Source organism: Megachile rotundata, chromosome 15 (assembly GCF_050947335.1).
Source record: "Megachile rotundata isolate GNS110a chromosome 15, iyMegRotu1, whole genome shotgun sequence".
Lineage (NCBI taxonomy): Eukaryota > Metazoa > Arthropoda > Insecta > Hymenoptera > Megachilidae > Megachile > Megachile rotundata.
The window spans coordinates 14,166,303-14,189,301 of record NC_134997.1 but is presented as its reverse complement, the minus strand read 5'-3'; the positions used below and the strand labels follow the sequence as shown (position 1 = coordinate 14,189,301).

The 22,999-nt window shown below is 44.5% G+C and overlaps 1 protein-coding gene across 4 annotated transcripts; it reads right to left on the bottom strand.

Annotated features, from left to right (window-relative positions):
* Positions 1-6,718: 6,718 nt before the first annotated feature.
* Positions 6,719-21,826, bottom strand: LOC100881426 (uncharacterized). 4 transcript variants are annotated; one of them, XM_003703414.3, is made up of 8 exons: positions 21,083-21,826; positions 18,673-18,847; positions 16,166-16,350; positions 14,982-15,220; positions 14,595-14,873; positions 9,419-9,761; positions 8,328-8,616; positions 6,719-7,909 (listed from the first exon to the last, which is right to left on the bottom strand). In XM_003703414.3, exons 2-8 carry the CDS (start codon positions 18,832-18,834, stop codon positions 7,691-7,693), a joined length of 1,716 nt encoding a protein of 571 aa, XP_003703462.2. In that variant the 5' UTR covers positions 18,835-18,847; positions 21,083-21,826; the 3' UTR covers positions 6,719-7,690. The 4 variants fall into 4 exon arrangements, with proteins under 4 accessions (XP_003703462.2, XP_012141134.2, XP_012141135.2 ...); XM_012285744.2 differs by having other exon boundaries at positions 21,228-21,826; XM_012285745.2 differs by having other exon boundaries at positions 21,481-21,826.
* Between the last annotated feature and the right edge of the window lie 1,173 nt (positions 21,827-22,999).

Sequence of the window (22,999 nt, the reverse complement as noted above, 5' to 3'; positions counted from 1 at the left end):
GCCCCACTACGACCCCATCGGGCCCCTCTCTCTCTCGCTCTTTCTCTCTTCTTCTCTCTCGCCTGACCGCTTGTCTGCCTCTGTGCCGCGAGCGGCACTCCCTGACTCGCCGTGTCCCCGTACCTGCCTCGGAAACCCTTCGCGATGGGGTGTCCGGAATTGTGTCGAGGGAAATGCACATTCCCCAGCCGATTTTACCGAGGAACGCTAATAACCCGCGCCTGTTTTTCCTGCGGATGATGCAACCGAACGAGCTATCCTTACCGCTCCGAGCACGACTGCTATTGAACTTTGCTATCGTTTCTCGCGAGTATTCGAGCCTCCGTCGAGATCGTGTTTCTCGAACGCGACCGTTGCAAGACATTTCTGGATTAACTGCACCGCGAGTATTTAACGATATTAAAAATTTGATCGTTGGACCACGGGAACAGAACTGGAACACTTGCCTCGAGCGCATTGTACGCGACGCGGCTCTGGTATGGCAACGTTACCTCGCATAAATTTATCCAGAAACTCTGAAACGTTGCAGCGTGGTAGCGAGTCGAACACCTACCGAGACACATTTACAATTTTAATCGGAAACCGATTAGATCTGAGCTACCGCGAGAAAAGAAAGTGGTACGAGCGTTTCTGAAATCCTAACGATAGACGGATTCGGCCCTATAAACGTGGCAAATAAGCTAAACGGTGTAACAATGTTTACGAACGTACGAGAAATGGACTTTTGAAAGCGCAACGATTAAACGCTAACTAAGTTTCTAATTCGTTAACGAAACAACGGAGGATAAAGATCGACGAACGGTTGCAGCTCGACGTGAACTGTTCGTGGAAACAGTACACGTTCTAATTGAATTCGCCAACCATAAATTATTGTGTTCATAAATATTTAACGAAACAGTTTCTCGTTAGAACGATTTATCTTTCGTGGAAAGATTTAGGGATCAATGTTTGAACTTTGCAGAAGTTACCGATCTCTCGACGAAGGTTACAAATTCATTTTCTACGCGGTTCCGATTATCTCGTTCGAATTCTTCGAAAACTTGGAACAATGTACCGGTACTGGAGAATAAAAGCGGTCGTGACAAAAGAAACGGGTTTGCGCAATCGTGGTGGCCGTTAAATGACACCTGACGACTCAATTCCAGCGATGGAATTCACCGCGTTCCCCATTTCGCGCGACCGTCGACGCGAACCTTCGATTTGAACGGTTGCGCAACTCGCGATGTCTTGGTCAACATCATATACTCATTAAGTCGAAAAAAGATTTACGAAATTATTCGACGCGAAGAGTAATTTCTATTTGACAGACTTCGATACGTCAGGAATTCATAGAGAGATCAAAGATACCTGACGCAATTGCGTTCATTGACAGAAGTATCTTCAGATTTCCCGATCACGCTTTCGATCGTCAACCAAATAGTATTAATTAATCCTTCATGTTCGTTTCACCGATAATTAAACATTCACGTAACACTTGATGGAAGTAATCTCTCCCGAAGAATGTCTATTGCATCGAACACCACCCTTATTTTTCCGTGTTTAACAAACTTTCACGACTCGATAATCCTTGCAGAGGCTGAGAAGCGGTCGCTGGATACTAAGTAAGAAAAAGGCAAAGATGACACAAGAAGGAAAGTACAGGCAGTCTATACTCGACGTGTTGAGGTAACAGACGCGAAAGATTCATGGATTTTTACGCGCGTTTCCCATAGCCCGAGGTCTGTTTGCATGGAACTTTCGAAGAGTTGGCACGGTGTTGTCGTAGAAAGCAGTTAAGATCGACGACGAGCTTGCCAGCCGATTGATCTATGGCCGAAGGATTTCCGGAATGCGAGGAGGATCGAGGTTTCGAGAGAGATTGTTTAAGAACATGTTTGTCGTGTCGAATAAACGAGAAGTTTTGTACTGTTCGATATTCGGAACCGATAGAGCGTTAAAGCACCGAGAATGGTAAAAATTGATCGATCTTGGGCGAAGAATTTTGACAGAATTTACGAGCAACATTTCCATCGCAGATTGATAGTCACTGTTCCCTCGAGAAATTCTCTAATTTGCAGTCTCAGGTAGCTACGACCATGTAAGAGCACCGATATCGGTTAAATTAAAGTAGCGAAACAGCGGTTCGCGGAAAAAGGAAATGTACGACAAGTGTCCTGACATCGTTAACCCGGAAAAAGAGAAAGAAGATTGCCAAGTATTTTAAAAGCTTTCCCCGACTAACTCGAGACCGGTATTGCTCTTTTGCCGGAAGTATAAGTGCGATTTCTTTGTGGCTTCGAGCTCCCCGGTAAGAAGTTCATCACCGTTCTGGTATCGCTCATTTATTATTTGTCTCTCTGTACAATTTATCTTTAAAGAGAAAGAAAACATTTCGACGCACGCTAATTCCCGATCTTGCGTTCAAATGACTTATTTCTAATTAATTACTGTTCGTTCGGAGAACAATAAGAATTTCTTTCTTACACGGTGCACGGTATTGCAAATGACGATGAAAGAAAGATGAGAGAGGAATTCTCGTGCACGGGTTCGATGTACACGCAGCTTCTGGATTCCTCGTAATTAACGTGACAACGACCCACTGACCCACTCGATCCTCGATTTCAGGAACCTTCGAAACATCGGACCATAATTCGGTCGCTTGAAACATGTATACAGGAATTGTCTGATCGTGCCATAATTTTTTATTATTCCTATTGTTCACACTCGAAGAGAGAGGGACATCGTATAGAGAATAAAGAATGTTAGCATTATAAAAAAAGTACTTTTGTTCAGAAGACGAACACAACGATAATATCGATGCCGAGAGAAACCGGTGATTTCAACGACGGGTTAAGCGGTTTCGTAGAAGCATGCGGTTGTCCTTCGAGCAACGGAGGATCCACCTTCCGAAATAAATATCCGGTCAATCTGGACCCGAATCCGACTATTTACATACTAATGCCCCAATCTCGATTGCTCGGAATGCAAGCGTGTCTTTTGAGAACCTGTTCACTTCGAACGGGCCTCCCTTTTCGTTTTTCAACGTTCGAAAGTTCGGAACGCAGAACCTGTGGCCACGGTTGTAAAAAACACTCCTAGAATGTCGATATTTTGTTCGAAACTCGTTTCTTCGATATTAAGCGAGCTAAAACAAGTATTATGTTTTGAACGTTGTATGACGAATCCAGGTTGGAATTTCCTGCGCGGTCGCCGTGATATCCCTGCAATTTCTACGTCTTCCCGTCGCTTCAAAAACAGGCTGGCGACCTAACCGGACGATGCTTTCAGGTGTAATTAGTCGCGAGAACACAGGAGAAGACAGGAAGAACCGGGGAGTCGCGTCACGTGAAGCCAGAAAACGTGGAATAAGGATCGCGTGACTAATCGAGTCCTGACCATGGCCCACTGGCAAAAATTTCATACTGGGAATCTGACCATCCGGTATTTCACATGCTTCGAAAAAAAATTTTGTTCGCGCTTAAATTGATAAAATGCAAGTTAAACAATGTTCATCTATCATACAATCTCAGACAAATGGCAACCTTTCGGAAACCGCGCACCCGTAAAACCCAATGCAGCAGCGAGAGTTGCCCTTTATAGGTCACAGACTATCTGGACGTTCACTGCAATCCATATCTTTTATTTAAATGTATCGTAAATGTAGGTGAATCTAAAGGTATTTGCTATGTGTCTCGTAGCATTGAAAATTTCAATTGTAATGTACTTCGATCATAGTTTTATGGAAACTTCATCGGGAATGTTACGGTACCGTAATCGATGGAAAGCTTCGATAACCTATTCGTATTTCTCATTTGCATTAAAAACATTCTTTTTTCCTTAATTACCTCATAAGTCTTTCTTGTCCGTGACACGTAATTTGTACAGCTGGAGACTGAATTTCGCGCTGAAAACGTCTGGCACATGCATCGATGTCTCCATTGTCGATTAGAATAACGGAAGCCACCAGTGTTAGGAAAAAGAGAGGAGTTACGTAGCGGTTCACTTTTACTAATGTGACCGACTTAAAATGCTGTTACCTTAGCGATCTAACGGGTGTCGTTCGATACACCGATCGGTAATTAACGCGTCATTAACATGTGGAGAAGTACCTTCGACCGAGGATTCTTGGTGACCGTTCAAGACGCAGTCGAGAAATTGCATTCTAAACGAAACTGCAAAATTTTCCAGTTAGAACTCGATGTGTAGCGAACGAAATTGTATTAGGAATAGAAGAATAATGTCGAAGAGGGACGAAGTACATTGATAAGTTAGTCGAGTGTCGTAGGAGAAACTAGAAAAATTCTTTCTCGTACGCGCATTGAGAGCAACGGAACTTCCGACACGGAATATCCGCTTTTCCGTCACGTAGCCGTGCCTTTAGATAGGCAGAGCTGGTCGGGTCGTGGCTTGCAGCACATCCACATGTCTATTGATGGCAGAATGCCGACGCATGAAACTCATGCGAAAGCAGAGCTGAATGACGCTCGGTTCGCGAGCAAAGTTCGAGCTCGAATGCCATTCGAATTCCTTCGTCGATCAGCTTCGAGTCGTGTATCAAACTGCCTTTTCTTCTCTATTTATTTGCTCCTTCGATTAGGCTTTAGACGAGAAAGAATCATGCGAATACTTTTCATTCTCATTTAAGCGGATAATTTTTCATTTCGAATTACAAAAATTAATTAACGATCATTCCTTTTTGATTCCAAAATAGCAAGAATCTCGAAGAGCAACTTTTTCATCGAAGCGTGAAAACGCCAACGTACCTATATAATTAAAAGAAAAAGGAACTACGGGTTGCAGCATGATAAAAAGATTTGTAAAAATGAAAAAACGTGGCACGGAATGACTCATGATCGAATGGAACGTTCATAGTTTCCCAGCAAATTTTTCACGCGGGCAACTCCCATAACTGCGAACAATATCGAAACTAAGTACAAAGACCGACATTTAACCGAGAGCCATCGCACGTGAGCATTAAAGCGTTGGGACCCGTGAGAGACCCCCCATAACAGGTCACTGCCATCGAGAGAGGATCGAGCAGGTTCGTAGCACCGAGTCCCTTTATGGGAGAAGGGGATCCACTTTATTCCTGTACGGTTAAGTTGCTTCTTTAATCCGTAAATCTGTTTTTCTCACGAATAGAATGCGACGTGTTAGGGAATTTAGAAATCGCAGCATTTTTAAAGATCCTGCATCGATAGTAAAGATCGGTTTTTCTTCTCTTTTTCCTGAATCCTCGATTCAGGTCTGATTTCTTTCGACAATTTTCCGAAATTTTCTTGTTTATTCGCGTCGTGTTACATGGACAACTGGTGCACTCGAGTTTGTATTTAGCAGCGATTAATTATTCCCAAAGATTGCAAAGTCGCTTTCAGACTTGGTCTACGCATTCCTCGGAAGTCGTGCCGTCACTTTTCCTCCGCGCTACTTCAAAACCAAGGTCCCATTCTTTCTACGCGTTCTTCCAGACTCATGGGTGTCACTCTTGCCTCCTTGACTGTTCAAGGCCAAGGTGTCACACCGCCTAGAACGCGTCACCGTGACCGTTTACAACGGTAATCAAATTTCTGAATTCCACTAGTCTGGTCGCGCGAATTTCATTACCTATTTCACGGTACCGTTCTTCGCGTTCGTGATATAACGGTCACCTTGTACGATCCGGACAACGTCGTTCGTTTATTATCAATTTCATTGTTTATGTAAACAAGTTTTTATCAATGTAATTTTTTATACATTTATTCGACATCGTAACTAATTTGGTATTAGAAAGGACATCATCGATTCAACTTCACGTACCATTGATCCGTAATCGGTGAACCGATCAGTTGGAAAAAATATTATTCGATAGAATTTGTTACGTAATAGTTGAGGCGGGTTGCGGAATTCTGACGAGAAACTCGGAAAACCACTAGCGAACGGCGGGTTAGAAATCGAGGATAAATCGGCATAGTTTTTGCGGTGAACGCCGCCATTCCGGTGCAATTCGGTGGTTAATTTTTGGATCGCGATCGTTACGCTTGTCATAGTTCGTAGACATCTCGTTCCCTCCTCTTCTATTCTCCGAGAAAGACTTTCTATTCATTTGTTATTCGTGCAACAACTATAGACACGGGAACAATGCAAATCGGCCACTTCCTGCTCCGTTAACCATGAAAGCAATTTAACGAGCCACCGTACGTGATTCTACTGGACGTGTGCCGGTATCCATATCGGAGAAGTTTTCGTGACGTGTTCGAAACTGCGTTAATGAATTAACGTACTAGTACCGTAAGGCTGTACGAGAGGCGATTTTTCCAGTTGACGGTGTATCGACGTGGTAAAAAAGTCACGACCGGTCGCAGATCGTATCGTTTAATACTTGGGGTTGATGTAATAATTTAGAAGGGAACAAGAAAAGACAGTAAAACAGACAAAAGGATTCGCAGTTCGTATAAAGGCTATCTCCCTGAAGTATTTATTGCGTGGTCGTCTGAAATTTACGTGGCACATTTATTTGGAAACCCTTGCACTTCGCTGGTGCATCGTGCCATGAATTATTAAGCAAGTCCGTTCGTTGTTCCGATCCTTAAATGTTCCTTGCAAAATCTTTTGTTGCTAATCTAATAATTTAGATTTAGATCCTAATGAATTACTAATATGTGAAAGGTTAGCACGCAAAATTAATCAGTAATCGATTGCAATAAAAATATTATGAAAGAGGAGGTGAAGAAAGGAGCTGAACGCAAAGAGAACGACATAGTTTATTGTTATTAACCGTTATTATTGTTACTATTATTGTCAGTGTTATTGCTGTTATTATCCTATCATTATCGTTAGTCTGCAATCCGACGCGGATAACAATATAATGCTCGGAGTCGCGATCAATAGTCAACAAAGCGATCCTCGACTCGAGGATCTTGGTCCACGATGCAACGAAACGCAGCTTTGTAAATGCAAGAAGAATAATAAAGGTTCAATCTTTATTCGTCTTGGATTGCTCAGGGCCGACGACATCGGCGTACGAAAAAATCCTCGATCCTTGAATTTCCAAGGATACTTGGAACTTTGTCGGACAAGAATCTTGGTCATAAAACCTAAAGTGCTCATTTATGAGCGTGATTTTATCCCCTGAAAAAATACAAGATTCCCAAAGAATTCCATTCTTCACTTTTTTAAAGTTAATTTAAATTTACTGTCGTGAGCGTTGTTGCAACAGTTAATGGCATCGTCGATACGACTGCGATCATGATTTTAATTTTTTTTTACATTAAAGTAATAGTTTAAAGTGGCAAATTAGAAAATAACGTGTGAATCCTCAGCGATACGAGTCATTCATTGCATCGAAAAGAAAATCTCGAAGTCGTCTAACTTTAGAACTAAAATTGACTAATCAACGCAAAAGTCTTAATCCTACATTAAATCTCGATCGAAGAGTATTATCCAGAAACGGTACAAAAGAATGTTTGACCGAAGGAAAATTTTTAACAATTTTCTTTCCCAATTCAACTTGGAAACCCTCGCTAACAGCTGGGTTTCAATACAGCAGCTTTAAAGTTTGCGTCGAATCTCTCAAAATAGATCGCCAAATGTCATGCTTGATATTCGAAGAGTTGCAAAAATGAATGGCTATCAGCGACAGCCAAACGTCGACCCTTTGCTTAGTCGCAGTCGTGATACGATAACGATACGTCGATTAATTAAATAATTTATTAGTCAACAACGAGCCGGTGGCTCAGTAAGGATGAAGAGCAGCCAGACCGAGTCTAGGAGGTTCTGCGTAGCTGTGTCGGTATCTGCTCGGCGTGGGCACGATTTCCAGAGGAGGTCTGGCACTGTCGCGATCGAGTCCTGGGTATCTCTCGTGTTCGGACAGCTCTTGATAAGTCGTTGCCCTGGCGCGTATCTTCTCGCGTATTTCTCTCACGTGAGCACGGTCTCGGAAGTCTCGAACCTGTTAATGGAAATCGTTGATTTCAGTTTCTATTAAAAACAGTTACGACATACTATGACGTAATTAGATAGGTATTCGAGAGGACTTTTCTCTCTTTAAAATACGGATTGACGTAAAGGATGTAGGATTCATTTACGTATTCCTTGTTAGAATTTTATTCTACGTATACCAAATCTTCGTCCTACCGAGAAGGACATATTTGAAGGAATGGCGAAGCGGCGACAAGATGATTTGCGAGAGTATAGGAGCGAAACCTTTGAAATTCAAGGACAAACGTAGAAAGAGAGTTTTAGGTAGAAAATGCGATATTGTAGAAAAGTGAAAGACGGCTAAAATTCCATGGAACAAAGGTGATTCGAACAGGTTTCTCTCGAAGCAGAATGCTCGGACAACAGGTTGGAGAATCAATGACCCTTACTTCTCTCGGATCAGCGACGTTCCTTTGATCTCGGAAATCTCTTCCAACCGTTGGGTTTTCGTACAAGCTTCTTGGCCGAGGCCTCGAGACCTCTTGTTCTGGTGGGCGTTCCATCGCATAATGATGGGTTCGTGGCCGTGGTCGAGCTCTGTAAGAAATATCGTTCTCCCGTTCCGATACTTCCGAATGATTTCGTCTGATCAGGTGTTCATGGACAGTCGTTGAACTGATGCTCGCTGGATGCTGACGAGCCGGTTGATCCTCGTGAGCGTGCCTGGACGATTCGATCCTGTCGCATAAGATAACGGATATCGATTAAAACCAGAACATATTTCCGATCCTATCGCTCTATACGTTTTGTATTTCTACCTCGTTTTAATCCGATCTAATTTTTAATACTTTCCTTAAAGGTCTAATGTATCACATTCATAGAGTTTTCTTCGTACAGTTAGTAAAAACAATTAACGCGACAATGGCGTAATTCATTATATCGGTCTCGCTTTCTGAATGAGAAATTTACGAGTACTCTCGGACAGTATACAACTGTAGACCCTTCAGAATACTCGAGTTACGGGTTAGGTGGTTGGACAGCTTTTACCTGAGATTGACACCGGTGATTGTTGGCCCAAAACGACCGTCGGATCGGGAAAAACACGCGAGTAATTCTTGGCCTTTTAAAACTAGTCTTTCTGGTCGCTCGAGAGAAACTGAATCGACGAATCGATTATAAATTCCTCGGGATTAGAAAACAGCTACGAGGAACTCGTTACGATCGATACTTAATTTATGGCACTGAAAGTTACTTCGTATCGAATCGAGTAAAAGTGTTTCCATCTTTTCATCCCATAGTTTTACAAAGCGTAAAACATCAAACCGTATAATATTATGCATTCTCAAGCAATTTGTTATAACTGTATCTAATTGCTAATTCAATTACTGACTCTTATTCGGAATCGTTTATTAAGAATAGTTTATCTTCTCCAAGCGAATAAGCTACCAACTTCAAACTCGCATTCTTTCCTTTGTAAAAAGAAAGAACACACGAATGGAGAAAGATAAACAGAAGATCGCTGAAAATGTTTGCACCGTACCTGTGAGCAGGATGACTTTCAACGTCTCTCTGCCTCGAAAGAACAGGCCTGGCGATCGCCTCTCTCTCCATAGCTCTGAACATCTCCTTGGCATCCTGGAATCTTTCTCTAGGACTGGTCACCTCTCCAGGACTCACTCTAGGCTGGTATTGAGGACTCGGCGATCTTTGTCTAAATTCTGCCGCTCTACGACTTCTGTTGCAACTCGGCGAGATACCTCTGTTCACCTGAACTGGTAATCTCTCGGGACTTCTGGGCAATCTCGGTAAGGTTAAACTCGTTCCTGTTGTCTCCGATTCGGGGAGATAGTCGTTCTCTTCTGCCGGTGCTCCCCAGTCGTCGTCTGAAAAAAATTTGGGTCGTTACCGGTTGCGTTAAAAAATTATCTGATTCGTTTTTCTCCGAGTTTCGATCACGATAGACAGTGGTAAAGTCATAGGTGAGATGCTTAGCGCAGTAGTACGAGTCAATCATTATCGAGTAAGTTTCTCTGATTACTTTCGTCTCTGTTATTCCTAGCGTTCCTGTCCAAACAAAACCGAACAACACGGTTCAAACCAGTCCACTGCATCGGGCTCAAAGTCATCGGGTCGGGCTGCGAAGAAAGAGTCAAGAAAGTCCAAGGTAAAAGGCACGGTTTCTCTTTTATCAAGCAACCTGTCGCCGAAGACAGCAGCCGGCAGAATACTCTGGTATCTCTTGGAAGAGGTGACGGAAGATTAAAAAGAAGCTGGAAAAAGAGTGGAGAGAGGAAGCCGAAGGAGGCGCGAGGAGGTATCGGCTGCCTCGGGCTGTGGGCCGAGAATGCGGAACTTAATTCCACATGACCTCCCACGAGGTCGATTTGCACGCGAATTCATCAACGACTTCGCACAATTCCCTTCCACGCATTAACGCATCGTTCTGGTCAGCGTCGTTACATCGCTGGATGAACGGGGAGCGTTCCAGCATGGAAATACGCCTCTCGAGAACTCGTTTGCGCAACGAACGAGGCATAGTTCGAGCGACGAAATGCCGGTCTCGGTAAAAGTTAAAAGGCAAAGAGCCTGGGATCTTCTTAATATCACCGTAATGTTACGTTCTAGATATCCGAGAGAATGGTTCGATACACTGAAAGTTTCGATTTCGGCGAAGATTACCTCGGAAAGTTTCCAGCTTCGATTCTTTGTTCGAAGTCGAGGAATTCGATCCTGTTACCAGGTTATTCTTAAATGCACGATGACGTTGTTATCTTTTCGATTCTCGTTACTCGCTCGCGTCGATTCGACGCGGCCCGAATTGGATCGCGTTGAATCGACTCGCGGCGAATTGATACGCGCCGCATTGGATCGTGTCTAATCGGATCGCGTCAAATTGATGCGTCCCGAATCGGATCGTTGAATTGATACGCAAACGGGTTCGATTTTGTCGGCTTAACGAATCGGGAATCGCAAGTCGTATGGTTCCAAGTGCCTCGCGTCGGGGTCGGATTGTCATCGCCAGCGACCACCCTGGCAGTCGCTTAATCCCCTCGGTGGAAATATACATCCTATTACTCGTCGTTGCGTACAAACGCGCCTTTTGCAACAAACATCGTGTACACCCACGTGATCTCGAGCGAAAGGGTTAGTCTTATAAAGGAACACTCAAGACGACCAGTACAGATCGCGCCAGAAGCCAACGAGAACGTGGTAAAACGTCCGTGTTAAAGCGGCTATTCAACGCGGCGATAAATTAATCGTCACGAGGCTAATCGCTGTACGGAATCTGGGAAGCTCGCGGGTTAGTTTTACGGAGCGGGTATCGATACACAGGCAAATCGTGAGCGGGCAAAGTGTGCCAGAGATCGCGACTCGCGCGGCGATCAACGGAGACGGGAGAAGAGGCGCTTATATGGAGACACGAACGTGGAAATCGTGATCGTGCCGTGTCCCCGAGACACCTGTTGCAAAACGGGTTCTTCCTGGCCCGTAAAAGACGAATGATATAACGACCAGTGCCCGTGATTTTACAGGAGAAGCCGGCGACCCCGTCACCGAGTGCTTCCAACGTTTTCTCCTCGCTGCGGCGTCCTCTCGCGGGGGGTTGTCGTTGAAACACGAGATATCGATTCAACATATTTTCCTCGTTAAACGTTTCATACATTCTTCGGAGTTTGCATGCTTGCGTTGGCCGATACATTTTCTTTTCGACGTTATCTGGTTGTCTTCTTCGAATGACCATCGTAAATTAGAATAGAGGATGAATAGTCGTTAGAGTAGAGCAGCAGATTTCTAGGATAAACTCGATATTCTTGAAAACGTTCGAGCGATACAAACGTATTCATTCATGATAATCGAGAATGATGTTTGTGGGTCACATATGTGCAACATCATGCATCATTTTTGCTGTTTGAAATTCTTATATGACATTTCGTGTCTAGTTTAACTCGCAGCAATTTATAGTTTCTCGTGTTGCAGGCAAAGTGTAATTTTAGATTTCAGTCTATTACCATGATAACTGTTCTTCGAATATTTTAGATAAGCAAGACTTAATCGTCCGTGTACTCGCGCTAGATTATTTCATACGTTTGTCCGATAAATCATACGCGGCCCACTTTCGTGCTCCAAAATACCTGATTTGCAAAGGGGCTGACCACGTCACTGGATCGGAACTTCAAAGTCAGCTCGCGTCTCCTCGATACACGGTTTCCTCTCGAGAAACACGTTTTTAACGGACGACTGACCCATATAGCGTATAAACGAATAAATTTCGAGAAGAGGGAAAAAAGACGAGTCAAAAGGTATTCGCTCGTATCTCGGTTCGGCCCTGGCCTCTTCGTGTTAACTACGTGCACGAGAGATTGTATTGGACACCTGTTACAGTGGAAAGAATACCGTTAGGACGTCGTGTCAGCAGCAGGTACCGGCCTACGGGTACATACATACAGATTGACCACCACGAGTTTGGTATCGTTTAACCGATGTGCACTGACTCGCGACCTTCGGCTAATTTTTCCATCGATAATGCATCGAGCAACTCTTAAGCGATACGGTGTACATTCTTCATGGTCAGTAGCGTTAGTATGCTACTTTAGTTACGTGTTCATTTAGTTACTATACGGGTAAGCCGTTTATCGGTTGAAGCACGTGGGGTATCTGAAGTATCCTGATTTATACAGTTCGCGAGATATGTACTTTGAATACCGGAGGTCATCGAGGTTCCCTCGGTACTACAGATTTTTAATGTAGTTCTAAGGAACTTTAGGTACATTTTCCAAACTCCTAAAACAATAAGTAGAATACGATCTTTCTTTGTCCGATGCAATTAAATCGCAACAGAGAATCGTTCAGCGAATTTACGACGGCAGCGCGAACATACATATAATTTTTCAGCTGGCGATGTTTTCTAGTCGAATGTGCCACTGACCGACTAAAGCTACTTTTCACCGAGATTTTTTAAAGCAGGATCCGTTATTAATGTTCTTTGGATTTTTGACACGACATAGCGGTTGCTTTATATTTTTCTCCGGTACAATTTCTCCACGTTAATCTTACAGCAACGACGTTTAAATCAAAGCGACAAAAGTTTGTATAGAGAATTAAAAGGTTGCTATAGCGTATCGTAACGAAACGAAATTTCTGGAAGGTACGAGAGAAGGAGGAAACGTGAAATCGAAAATAACCGGCTGGGAAGATCGAAACAGCGAGTGTAGGACAAAAATTTGGACGCTTTCTACCGGGCGAACAGGTGGCCGCGTGTGTTCCGCCTCGAATCTTATCGGAGCTCGTAGAAAACCGGGCGGATGGCGACCCGGTAACCCAGTTTCTCGCTCGAGCTACGAAAAATCTTCGTTGTCGTCTTCGTACCTCATCGATTTTTCTTTCTCCGCGTGGCTGACTCGCGACGAATGCAAACGCGTGCGTCTAATAACGAATTCGCTCGCGTCTGCTTTCACTTTGATCATCGTCCGACGAATTTCGTGTCGTCGACGAATTTCGACGATCGAATCGTTCGTCACGGTTCCACGCGGAGAAAGTGGCGATTTTGGGAATGAAACACGAGCGCGCGTCCGAACGAAAGTCTCTTCTTTCTCTTCCCGAATTTTTCGAACGAAGTGCTTTCGAATTTTTGTTGTGGCGCGGAATTTTGATTATCCGTACGCGAGGCAATTAACAATCGGCTGGTAATTTATCCTTGTAGAGAAATTGTAAGGCAACGACAACGCGATAAATTTCCTTCGCGGAAACGATGCGTTCCACGCTTCATCTGCCGCGCGAGGGAGAACCATTATGGGATGCAGGATCGTTTCCTGAGTGGGATCAGGAAAAGAAGCAACCTGGGACTTTCACTTTCGTGCAGCATCAGCCGGTGCAATCGCCTCCGCGACCGACGTAATGACCCGTTCCAACGGATCGCCTAATTTCCTAGGAAAACGACGCTTTCCACTTGGTAATTAGTCGCCGGTCACGCGCCGCCGTCCTTCTTCGTAATACCATCATTTTCTTTGCTATCTCATTAAATTGCCACGCGCTGAGTATCCACGCGTTATATCACGACGCGTTGAACTCTGATGTACAGAATTGCCACGCGGTGATTTCCCTCAAAGTTGTGAACCCGCACGCGTGTAAAATCTATTCCATTAAGATTTCAAGAGCAAAAATATAATAAAATAGTGGCGATTTAAGGCGTTATACAACGATGCGGCAGTCACGCGAATACCGTATTCACTCGCGCTTTTCATTCACAATAAATTTCGCACTTGCTCAGCATGACTATCAAATCGCTGCAATGTTACACGCACAACGGCGAGGTGTCGTAATTCATCGACACTCCGTGCCATTTAACGCGGCACGGTGTTTCGTTACGGAATTCACAGTCGACGACGCGCGTGACATCATTCTCTTCGAGGCATTTTATTGTGACATCGGATTTAAATACATTTTCAAGTCATCGTCGCTCGCTTCGAATATCGTTTGAAAGTTCGAGCTTGAAAATTTTTACGAATGTTTACGAGTACACGATCCCCGATTAATTGAAATGTAAATCCTTGAAATTATACGAGAGGAAGAAAATGATACGTTAGTTCGTGAATTATTATCGAGCATAATAAATCCTTTGGACGCGTCGAAGAGCGACGCCACGCAAAATCCTCGAAGGCGAGCGAAAAACAAGACGATAAAACGTGCAGGATCAGCCTCGAATACAATCAACTTACCGGAGGATGAATCTCTAGAAGGTCTGGATGGTCTTGGACCCAGAGGATGATGATTCTGATAAGGCGGGGGCGTAGCAGCGCTGTCCGAGCCTATTCCACTGCTGGCAGCGCTTCTCGTGCCGCCTCTGTCAATCGTCGTACTACCACCTACGATCGTTTGATTCAGGCAACGTCTGAATTCGATGCCAGCCAGATTACCACGGTGTCTGTGGACGGTATCGTAATCCCGTGGTGGTAGAAGTATCGGACCAACGTCGTTGTCCCCTGAATTTCCTCTACCTGAACGACAAACGTGTCCTATACTCCGTAGCCGAGTGTATTTTTCACTTATGCTTTTCCTTATGCCCTCTTGTTCGTCACCAGACGTCTCCGAGAGAAAATATTTACCTAACTTAGCCCGCAATTCCGCAGCCAAGGACTCGTATATCGTGGTCGTCTGAACAGGATCGTGTCTGAGCTCACCGCTGCCTTCGGACGACTCCGATTCCCTGGTACTTCGACCGTCGCTGCCCAAATTACTGCGAACTCTGCCTTCCAACGAGTTGACCCTGGCCAAATTGTCGGTGTGTGACGCGAGTGCTTTCAACTGGCCGCCCAACAATTCCGCCGTCTCGACGGAGTCGCATCTGCAAGTCGGACAAGTTTTCGATAAAAAGTAGAACGCATCTGTTCGGGTCGCGGTTGTAGTTAATCTAACGTAATTAACCAACAAGACGCGTGGATGCAGTTTACGGAACGCTTCATCGGACATTCCGTAATTTCAGATAAGCACGAAGCTATAAAAGTCTGAAGATTCCCACGAGTCGGCTTAACGTTTCTCCATCGAACACGATAATCGCCTCACGATCGACGATTACATATTATTTATTATTTCCCGTGAACTCGAGGAGGAATCGCGATCGTCGAACTGTAGCGTGTCTCTAAAAAGGTCACGATGAACCATTTACCTGGTTTCGATCGAAACCGCCGATTCATGAATTCAATGGCCACGTTGTATAATCTCGCGTGTGCCCGATTGCGCGATGGAAAATCGCTAACCGATGGAAAAAAGAACACGAACGTGCTTCTCACGGGCCTTCGAACGCCAGATGGAAACACTGTAACGATTTTGTTTTCAATGGCAAGGCTGTTCTCGCGGCACCGATGCGTTTCAATGAGTATCGTGCGCCAATGGGACTAGCATGCGTGAACATTGACTTATGAACGTTATTAGCAAGCCGTTAGAACCCGTACAAGTAGTTAATTAACGAGTCGGGTGCGCGTTTTATGTTGGCTGAGATCTAGGCGTTGCACAGGCGTTGTCAACTTCTTCTTCCTTCGAGCTTCGTTTAGCGAACGACATTGAAAAAGGTAATGCCGCTAACGAGGCCGACTAATAATCTCACGACAATCTGAGAAATCGTCGACGCAGCTAGTTCGGCGATAATCACCCGTTAATTAGGTATAAACGCGGATGGCACACGAGCGTGCGAACGCGTGTTCGTTACGGCCCTTCCGGTTAACACGTTCGTCATCGCCGCCGTAGCATCGTCCGGACACGAGCGAATTTTTTAACCAGAATCGTCACTAACCTGTACACGTGTACGTGGACAGGATTGTTGGTGGCCGGATTTGGGAGCAGAAGAGTAGCGGCAACGATGTCCTCTCGTTGCACGGCCGCGAGCACAGCGTGTCCTGGTACTAGGTGTTTCACGGCTGACCTCGTCGAACCGCCTGGATGAACCGTCTGTATAATCTTCAGCCCCTTACTGCTCACCTAACGCAATCGTAAAATAACCACGATCAACCGAACGTTCTCTAATTAACTCGGTTTAACTACGATAATTACGGTGGTTGTACACCGTGCGCATAACCGGCGTGCTTGCGAAAAACGCAACAGTGTTGCGTGCTAAAATGCAAATCGACCGTTCGTGCTACTTCGTTTGCCTCGCTGCTTTATTGAAACGCATTTTAATGAACTTTAATGGTCCCTGAAATTTACTAAACTTGAACGGAACTCGGGGAGGAAATTACCGGTGAACGCTTGTCCGCGTATGACAGTAAAATCGGTGAAAACTAATCATCAACGGGAACGTCGATACGGATAAAATGACAACCTTCGATAAAACGTGCTATCTTATCGTCGAAAGGGAAAGACTTTCCTCGAAGACAATGCTCCGTAAAAAGTGTAATTTCCTTTTGGAAAGCAAATAATAACGACGGAACTATGAAAGCGAACGACACGTTACAAAAATGGAACTTTCTCTACGATCACAATTTTAGTAACGATTTCGAAGTTTGGGAAGATGAATTTACAAGGAAATTGCAAAAGCCGAGTTCACCCCGAATGTTATAAGATCTGCGGTTACAACGAAATCGAGTGCAGAAAATGAGCGGCAATTTTCATCCCGTCTCGAGTGTTCATTAAGGCTGTCGCGAAAATTCGGCTCGCTGAGATATTCTCAAGGCGACCGAGCAAGCGGTCTTTCGCAACCGTGCAATTACACTTACACAACAATTAGGCGGACCACGCGGAGATTTCGCAATCGCTTCTTGACTTTTTTATCTGAAAAACGCGTGTACGCGCCCGCGGCGAATTCGCCCGTCGACCGCACGTATTACACACACAGCCGTACGTACACACGCGTGCAGTCCATGTAACTAGAATCGGTGTCCATTAAGATTCGACGCCGCGATAACGGCACCTTTTGTTTTCCACGCGATAAAGCTTCGATGCTTGCTCGTCCTTAGAGAATCTTTTCACGCGGCAGTGATTCCCGAGATTTAGTGCCATGACACTGAATATCATTTGTCATCGCGAAGACGAGACAACGAATTTTTAAAAAGTGGTACAACCCTCCCTGCAAATTTCGATTGACATGCAACGGGATTGTCGAGCAACATGCCAGGTTAACGGTCGCGGAACAATTTCGGTGTCATCCGTTTATTTTCTCTTTCCCATATCGAACACCGGATGTATTAGCGGCGTGCTCGTTTCTTTAAGATTCGGGTCAACGAATCTGTTATTGCTCTTATCTAATTAATCAAGCAGCACCTCCGCGCTTATTAGCGTTTCAAACGCGAGTTGCATCATGAACTTGAAAAGATTCCACTCGTTCGATCTCTGAGATCAAACATCGATCCTTTCCAAGAAAATGTGTCCGGAAAATAATTAAATCAAGGAAGTGATTGCCGATTACTAAGTTCATGGAAAGTTGTTCGCGTGAATTAAAACTAGAAAGGAATCGGTTTGATATCGTTCCAAGAACGATTTTCTAACTTTCTGATGCAACGATCGCTCGTAGCACGTTTTCGTAACAACAAAATCTAGGTTTCTAGGGGGAAACGAAACTTTCCTAGCACCAACATGAAGCGAATTTTAAACGACTACATCCGAGTCGAGGAGTCATTCGTGTCAAGCTCCTAAAACTTTCGTTGAAAGTTTGAGACATCGCGAAGAGAATGTCTTGCGGAAAAGAAAAAGAAGGAAGAAAGATAAAAATTCGGATAACGACCCAGTCCACTTCGATGCGATCTTCTTGTACCCTCCACGAAGAAAAAAGAAAGGACGAATTCCAGCATGGTCAAGTTTGAAAAACAAGAATCCCCGTTAAATTTAGCCATCACCTTAACAACCTTCTCATTTGCATATCACGAATTTTACGCGTTGGTTTACAGCTTCTCGCAACGATCGGCCAAACGTTAATTCGAGGCCCAACCCCCAGGTTTCCTCTTTCGGAGAGGATCCCCGGGAAAAATACGAGCGTTCTTAAGGAAGCTGATTATAGTCGCGAGGACTGTGATCCTGGTATGTAGGCTGAGGTCGTAAATTCGTGATTTTTATTTGACCCGCAAACTGCTTTCACTGGCGTCCGATGGACGGCCAACAAAACGAGACGAAAGAAGCGTCTCCCTTTTCTTTACAGGACAATTAACCCCCTAACGCTCGGAGGATTTAAAATTGACCGTTTTCTGAAAAGGAAACGCGTTCTTCCGTTCAATTTTCTCTCGAAATTAGAATCAAGGGGTTAATTCCGTTTTTTTTCGTGATATTTTCGGCCAGACGAAACCGGATCTTTCGTACGGCGATGGTGCTCACCTGTAGCGTGACCTTGAAAGGTTCTTGAAGCCGTTCTCGTTCGAGCAGGTAAGCTATGGCACCGGGCATCGCGTCCACCCCCTTGGCCTCCCTCGCACCCAGGTACCAAACGTAGTACGAGCTCTTCTTGACATCCTTGCTGCTCCTCAGACGCAGGGCCATCACTCACTGTATGCTGAAAGAAAAGGTGCACCGTGAGCTAGCGTTTTCTTCCACTGATTCCACCCTTTCAATGTGGAATGGTTTCGATCTTTTACTGCCCGTCAGTCAAAACCAATTTGCAAGGGCTATTTTCTTTCCTTCTCCGCGCCATGACTTCGTAATTACTTTTTACTCTGTTCTTACTGCACGAATTTGCTGTTCTCGAAAGAAACGTTTATTGACTCGATGGTACATTATATATTTGTTGAAATATAAGGTAATTAACGAACTAGGTAGAAATGAAGCGATCGCGTATGCGATGCTATGCTATTTAAGACAACTGAATAGGATTTATTATTAAAAGGAACATAACTCTTGTCGTAAACGGTACCGTGTCCGCGGGGTAAAGCGAACCTATTGCATATTTACGGCTACACGCGATCGTATAAGATTTCGAAACGCGTGTAATGCATAAATAAAGGGAACAAACTTATATCGTAAGAGGCAGACGTATCGTATACTGTTTCGCATACTTTCAGCACGAACCTCGTCCATATCGACTGACTCGAATTCGAACGATCACGAAAAACGAGAGTCGGTGCTTGTACACGTTAGAACGTGTGTTCAACAGCCGTAAAAATTCACGAATAAATACATTTTTCATGAAAACTAATCAAAGCACCAGGGAGTTCGTTCACGCTCGGACATATCTATTTTCTTCTTACGGAAGAAGGAGAAGTTCAAGGATAAATTGTTTCTTTACTTCTCGATCCCCTGCCTACCATTCAAAATTCTACGCTATTTCTAAGTTTTCCAAGTCACCCTACAAAGTTGGCATAATGCAAAGAATCGCTGCGGAAAGTGAAGAATCACCTCATAAATAAATTATGTAATCCGTTTATAACTAATTAGCGTAAAAATCTCATTTAAGTTTGCAATTGTAATGGCTGGCCGTTTCTTAACGTCTTCGAATCGCGAGTTGAATCGCTTGAAGTTGCAAGTAGGAGGGAAAAGAGTAAATTGATAATCGTTTAGAGGGAGATCGACATTGATCTTAACCCGATTCGTTCCGGTTCCTGGGATATTTTCGCTTTAGATACGCTATCGACGCGATTGCGGATCGGTGGGAACCGATTGCTCGCTAGACGGTTAACGTAGAAACGGGTTTAAGCGTGAAAGTAATTGAGGAAGCGGATGAACAGACAAGCTGGTTCGTATTCCTAGCGAAGCAGGAACGGTTGTAAGCTTGCCTCGTGGAAAATTGGCGTTTTTTTTTTGCTTGCTTCAAATGTTACGGCCAGTTGGCTAAAATAAAAAGATTCTAATCTAAACTAGATTCGAAACTGCCTCTAACCTGTACATTTATTAAAAGAATTTCAATGATTTCTCGTGTTACATACTGTACGCCATTTAATATTTATTACGTTTACCGTCCCATCGTAATTTGCTCGCGATATTTCCTCAATTACTCCACGCTTCATTGTTATAAATGGGTCAAAGTGATAACGTGACTGAAGTAAAATATGCAGAAAGGTATATACTACTCGATACTTTCTAAATTCTTTGTTTCGAGATATTTTCCGAATAAAATTATTAATAATTAAGTCACTCAAAATCTTTTAACGATAGTTTCGATTACGTAGTTCGATCGTTACAGAAACACGATTATTCGAACGTTTCGATTAAACGCGCGGGTACGAGATTCGTAACTTTCAAATCTGCCGCTTTCATCGGTTCGCCGGAAGCGATCTAATTTGAATTTCTTCGATTTCGCCGTACTCGCCGTTCGATCGATTACTCAATCTACGAATTTAAGTAACCGCGCTTGCCCGAGGATCGCGGTTACTAGATATTTCTTATTCCGTTCAAAACACGTGTCACGGTTAGCGATGGGTTCGACAACTTTTTCAAGTAAAAATACTTTTGTACTACTTTTTTTTTAATTTCAACAACATACGAGTGTTTTATTAAAACATTCAAACGTTTAATTATAATTAAATTATCTTTACACTTAACATTTCTAGACCACCGTTCGTGCCCGTAGAATCTTCCGGGGTCTTTATGATGCCTCACGTGTCAAACGCAAACCGTAAGTGTTCGTACTTCCTCTCATCGACAGATGAAATCTATTTCCACATCGAAACGTTCATCGCATTCCTATCGACAAAAGGCGCTCCGATTCTTCGAACATTCGCGCGTTCGTGTTTCGCTTTACCGAAAATACTCGGGGTACGACTCGGTTAATAAGAAAAAGAGAGAAAAAACAAACCGGCAGGGGATGGATCCGTGGAAGGTGAGCGCTCGAGGCGATTTTCGAAGCAAGCAGGAACGAAGCGGAATCTCCGGGTAAACGGGCAGTCGAGTTTGGGCGAAGAACAGAGGAACAAGTTGTACGGTACGTACGAGCCACGTACCGTGTAGTTGGAGCATGCACACCGTCTATATTACGCGTTGCACACCATGGGCAAAACGAGCGAGCTAGCTCGATCTGACAGCTGCTCGCGGCTCCGATGCACTTTTGCTCGCTCGCTCGTCTCCTTAACGTACCGAACGAAAACGAGGCTCGTTTCGAAGACAATTCGAGGAGAGAAGAAAAACAACTGAGGCGGCGTCACTCGAAGGAGAGTTCACTCGTCAACGACGCGACGCGAGTGGTTTCGCGCGTACCTGACCATCACGGGATACTGACTCCACGGTGGAGATCCTCCGCGAAGAGTTCGAGTGAAACGCGAACGAGAGAGAGTGAGCGAAAGAGAAAGAGAAAGACAGGCAAGACTCGAGTCGAGGTTATGTCTGTCCTTTGCCCCTCTCGAATGCCCGTCGAAACGGGCCCCGATCTTCTTTCCTCTCTCTTTCGGACGAACCGCCACACCTTGCGAAGATCGACTCCCGATCACCGGCTAACGCGTTCTCCGCCACCAGCTTCCACGACTAACCAGACAAGACGGTTTTCTGTCCTGAATTTTAGTCCCCGTGCCAGTTCACGGGACAAAGACCAACGGACCCGAAGAGAAAGAGAAGCACTGACCGGGAAGGTTGATGGTGGTGGAAGTACAGGGCCCCTTCTCCTTTCTATCTTTCTCTCTCTGTTCTCTCCCTTCCCTTCTTCGAGGTCCCTACTCCGGGGCCGTTTTAGTCTCCTCGCTGCGCATTGCCCCTGCGAGACACGGCAGGTTAAGAACAGCCAGGTAGAAAGAGGGCCCCATTGATTAGCGATGGAAACAACGTGCGGCCCGGTGTCGATTGCTCGTCAACTTTTTTACCATTCCTCCTTCGAACGGTGCCGCGTCAGCTTCGACGCTGAATGCCGTCCATCAAGTATATTTAGGCGGAATTGAGCCGCATAGATACGCGCTCGCTGTGTTCGCGCAAGGAATTCGTACGATAACATAGGGTGACTTCAAACTAGTTGACGTATCATCTATTTTGATATTATTGTCTTTGTCAACGCGATCAAAACCAACTGTGTCTAGCTTATAAACTCTTCTGTAGCAACTAAACATTTCGTCTCGGCTGTTTTGAAAAATATTATCAATCGATAAATAGAAAAGTAAAAGGCGTCGAAATATGTAGAATTTTGATAGATAAATATCGAGTCGGTCCCATCACTACCGCTGATACCAGTAACAGACCCATGGCGAACGATTCCTCCTTTGTATACGACTAGCGCCATCTCCGACCCATTATCGTGTTCCTGCTCTCTCTCGCGTTTCGTTCGTCGGTTCTTCTTTGTCCAGTTTAAAACGGTCCCCCGATACACGATTTTCTGCCAACGAGGCCTCCAACGGGGGATCGTGCCCCTTCCACCTACGCTCTTATATAGATACTCTTCGACTCGTTTAACCCGATATCAAGCGCCTCTATAGGGTGTGCCGATTAACGAGCGATCTCCGAGATCAAAGGGTTTATCCGAGGATGCTATTCTTGGAAATTTTATCTCTGGGTCCACTCCGTTTCCAACTACTACAAAGAAACGTACGTCAAACTGAGGTTACGAGGATGATGGCATCAGGGTGGTATGCAGTTTAGCCTTCGAATGGTAGAGCCGGGTTAATCGCGACCTAGACCTGCGAAACGTGTTAGACTGTCGAGCAGAAATAATAAATTTGTTACTGTAATAAACACTGTATTAAGCAAATAATCGTTAGAACTTTTGTTGCGTCGTTTTTGACACGACAGAAGGTCT

Coding starts and splice junctions, on each gene's coding strand:
- LOC100881426 (XM_003703414.3), bottom strand. CDS start 18,834: ATGGCCCTGCGTCTGAGGAGCAGCAAGGATGTCAAGAAGAGCTCGTAC. Junction 16,351..18,672: donor CTTTCAAGGTCACGCTACAG/GTGAGCACCATC, acceptor CGATTGCGTTAG/GTGAGCAGTAAGGGGCTGAA. Junction 8,617..9,418: donor GAAAGTCATCCTGCTCACAG/GTACGGTGCAAA, acceptor CTTATGCGACAG/GATCGAATCGTCCAGGCACG.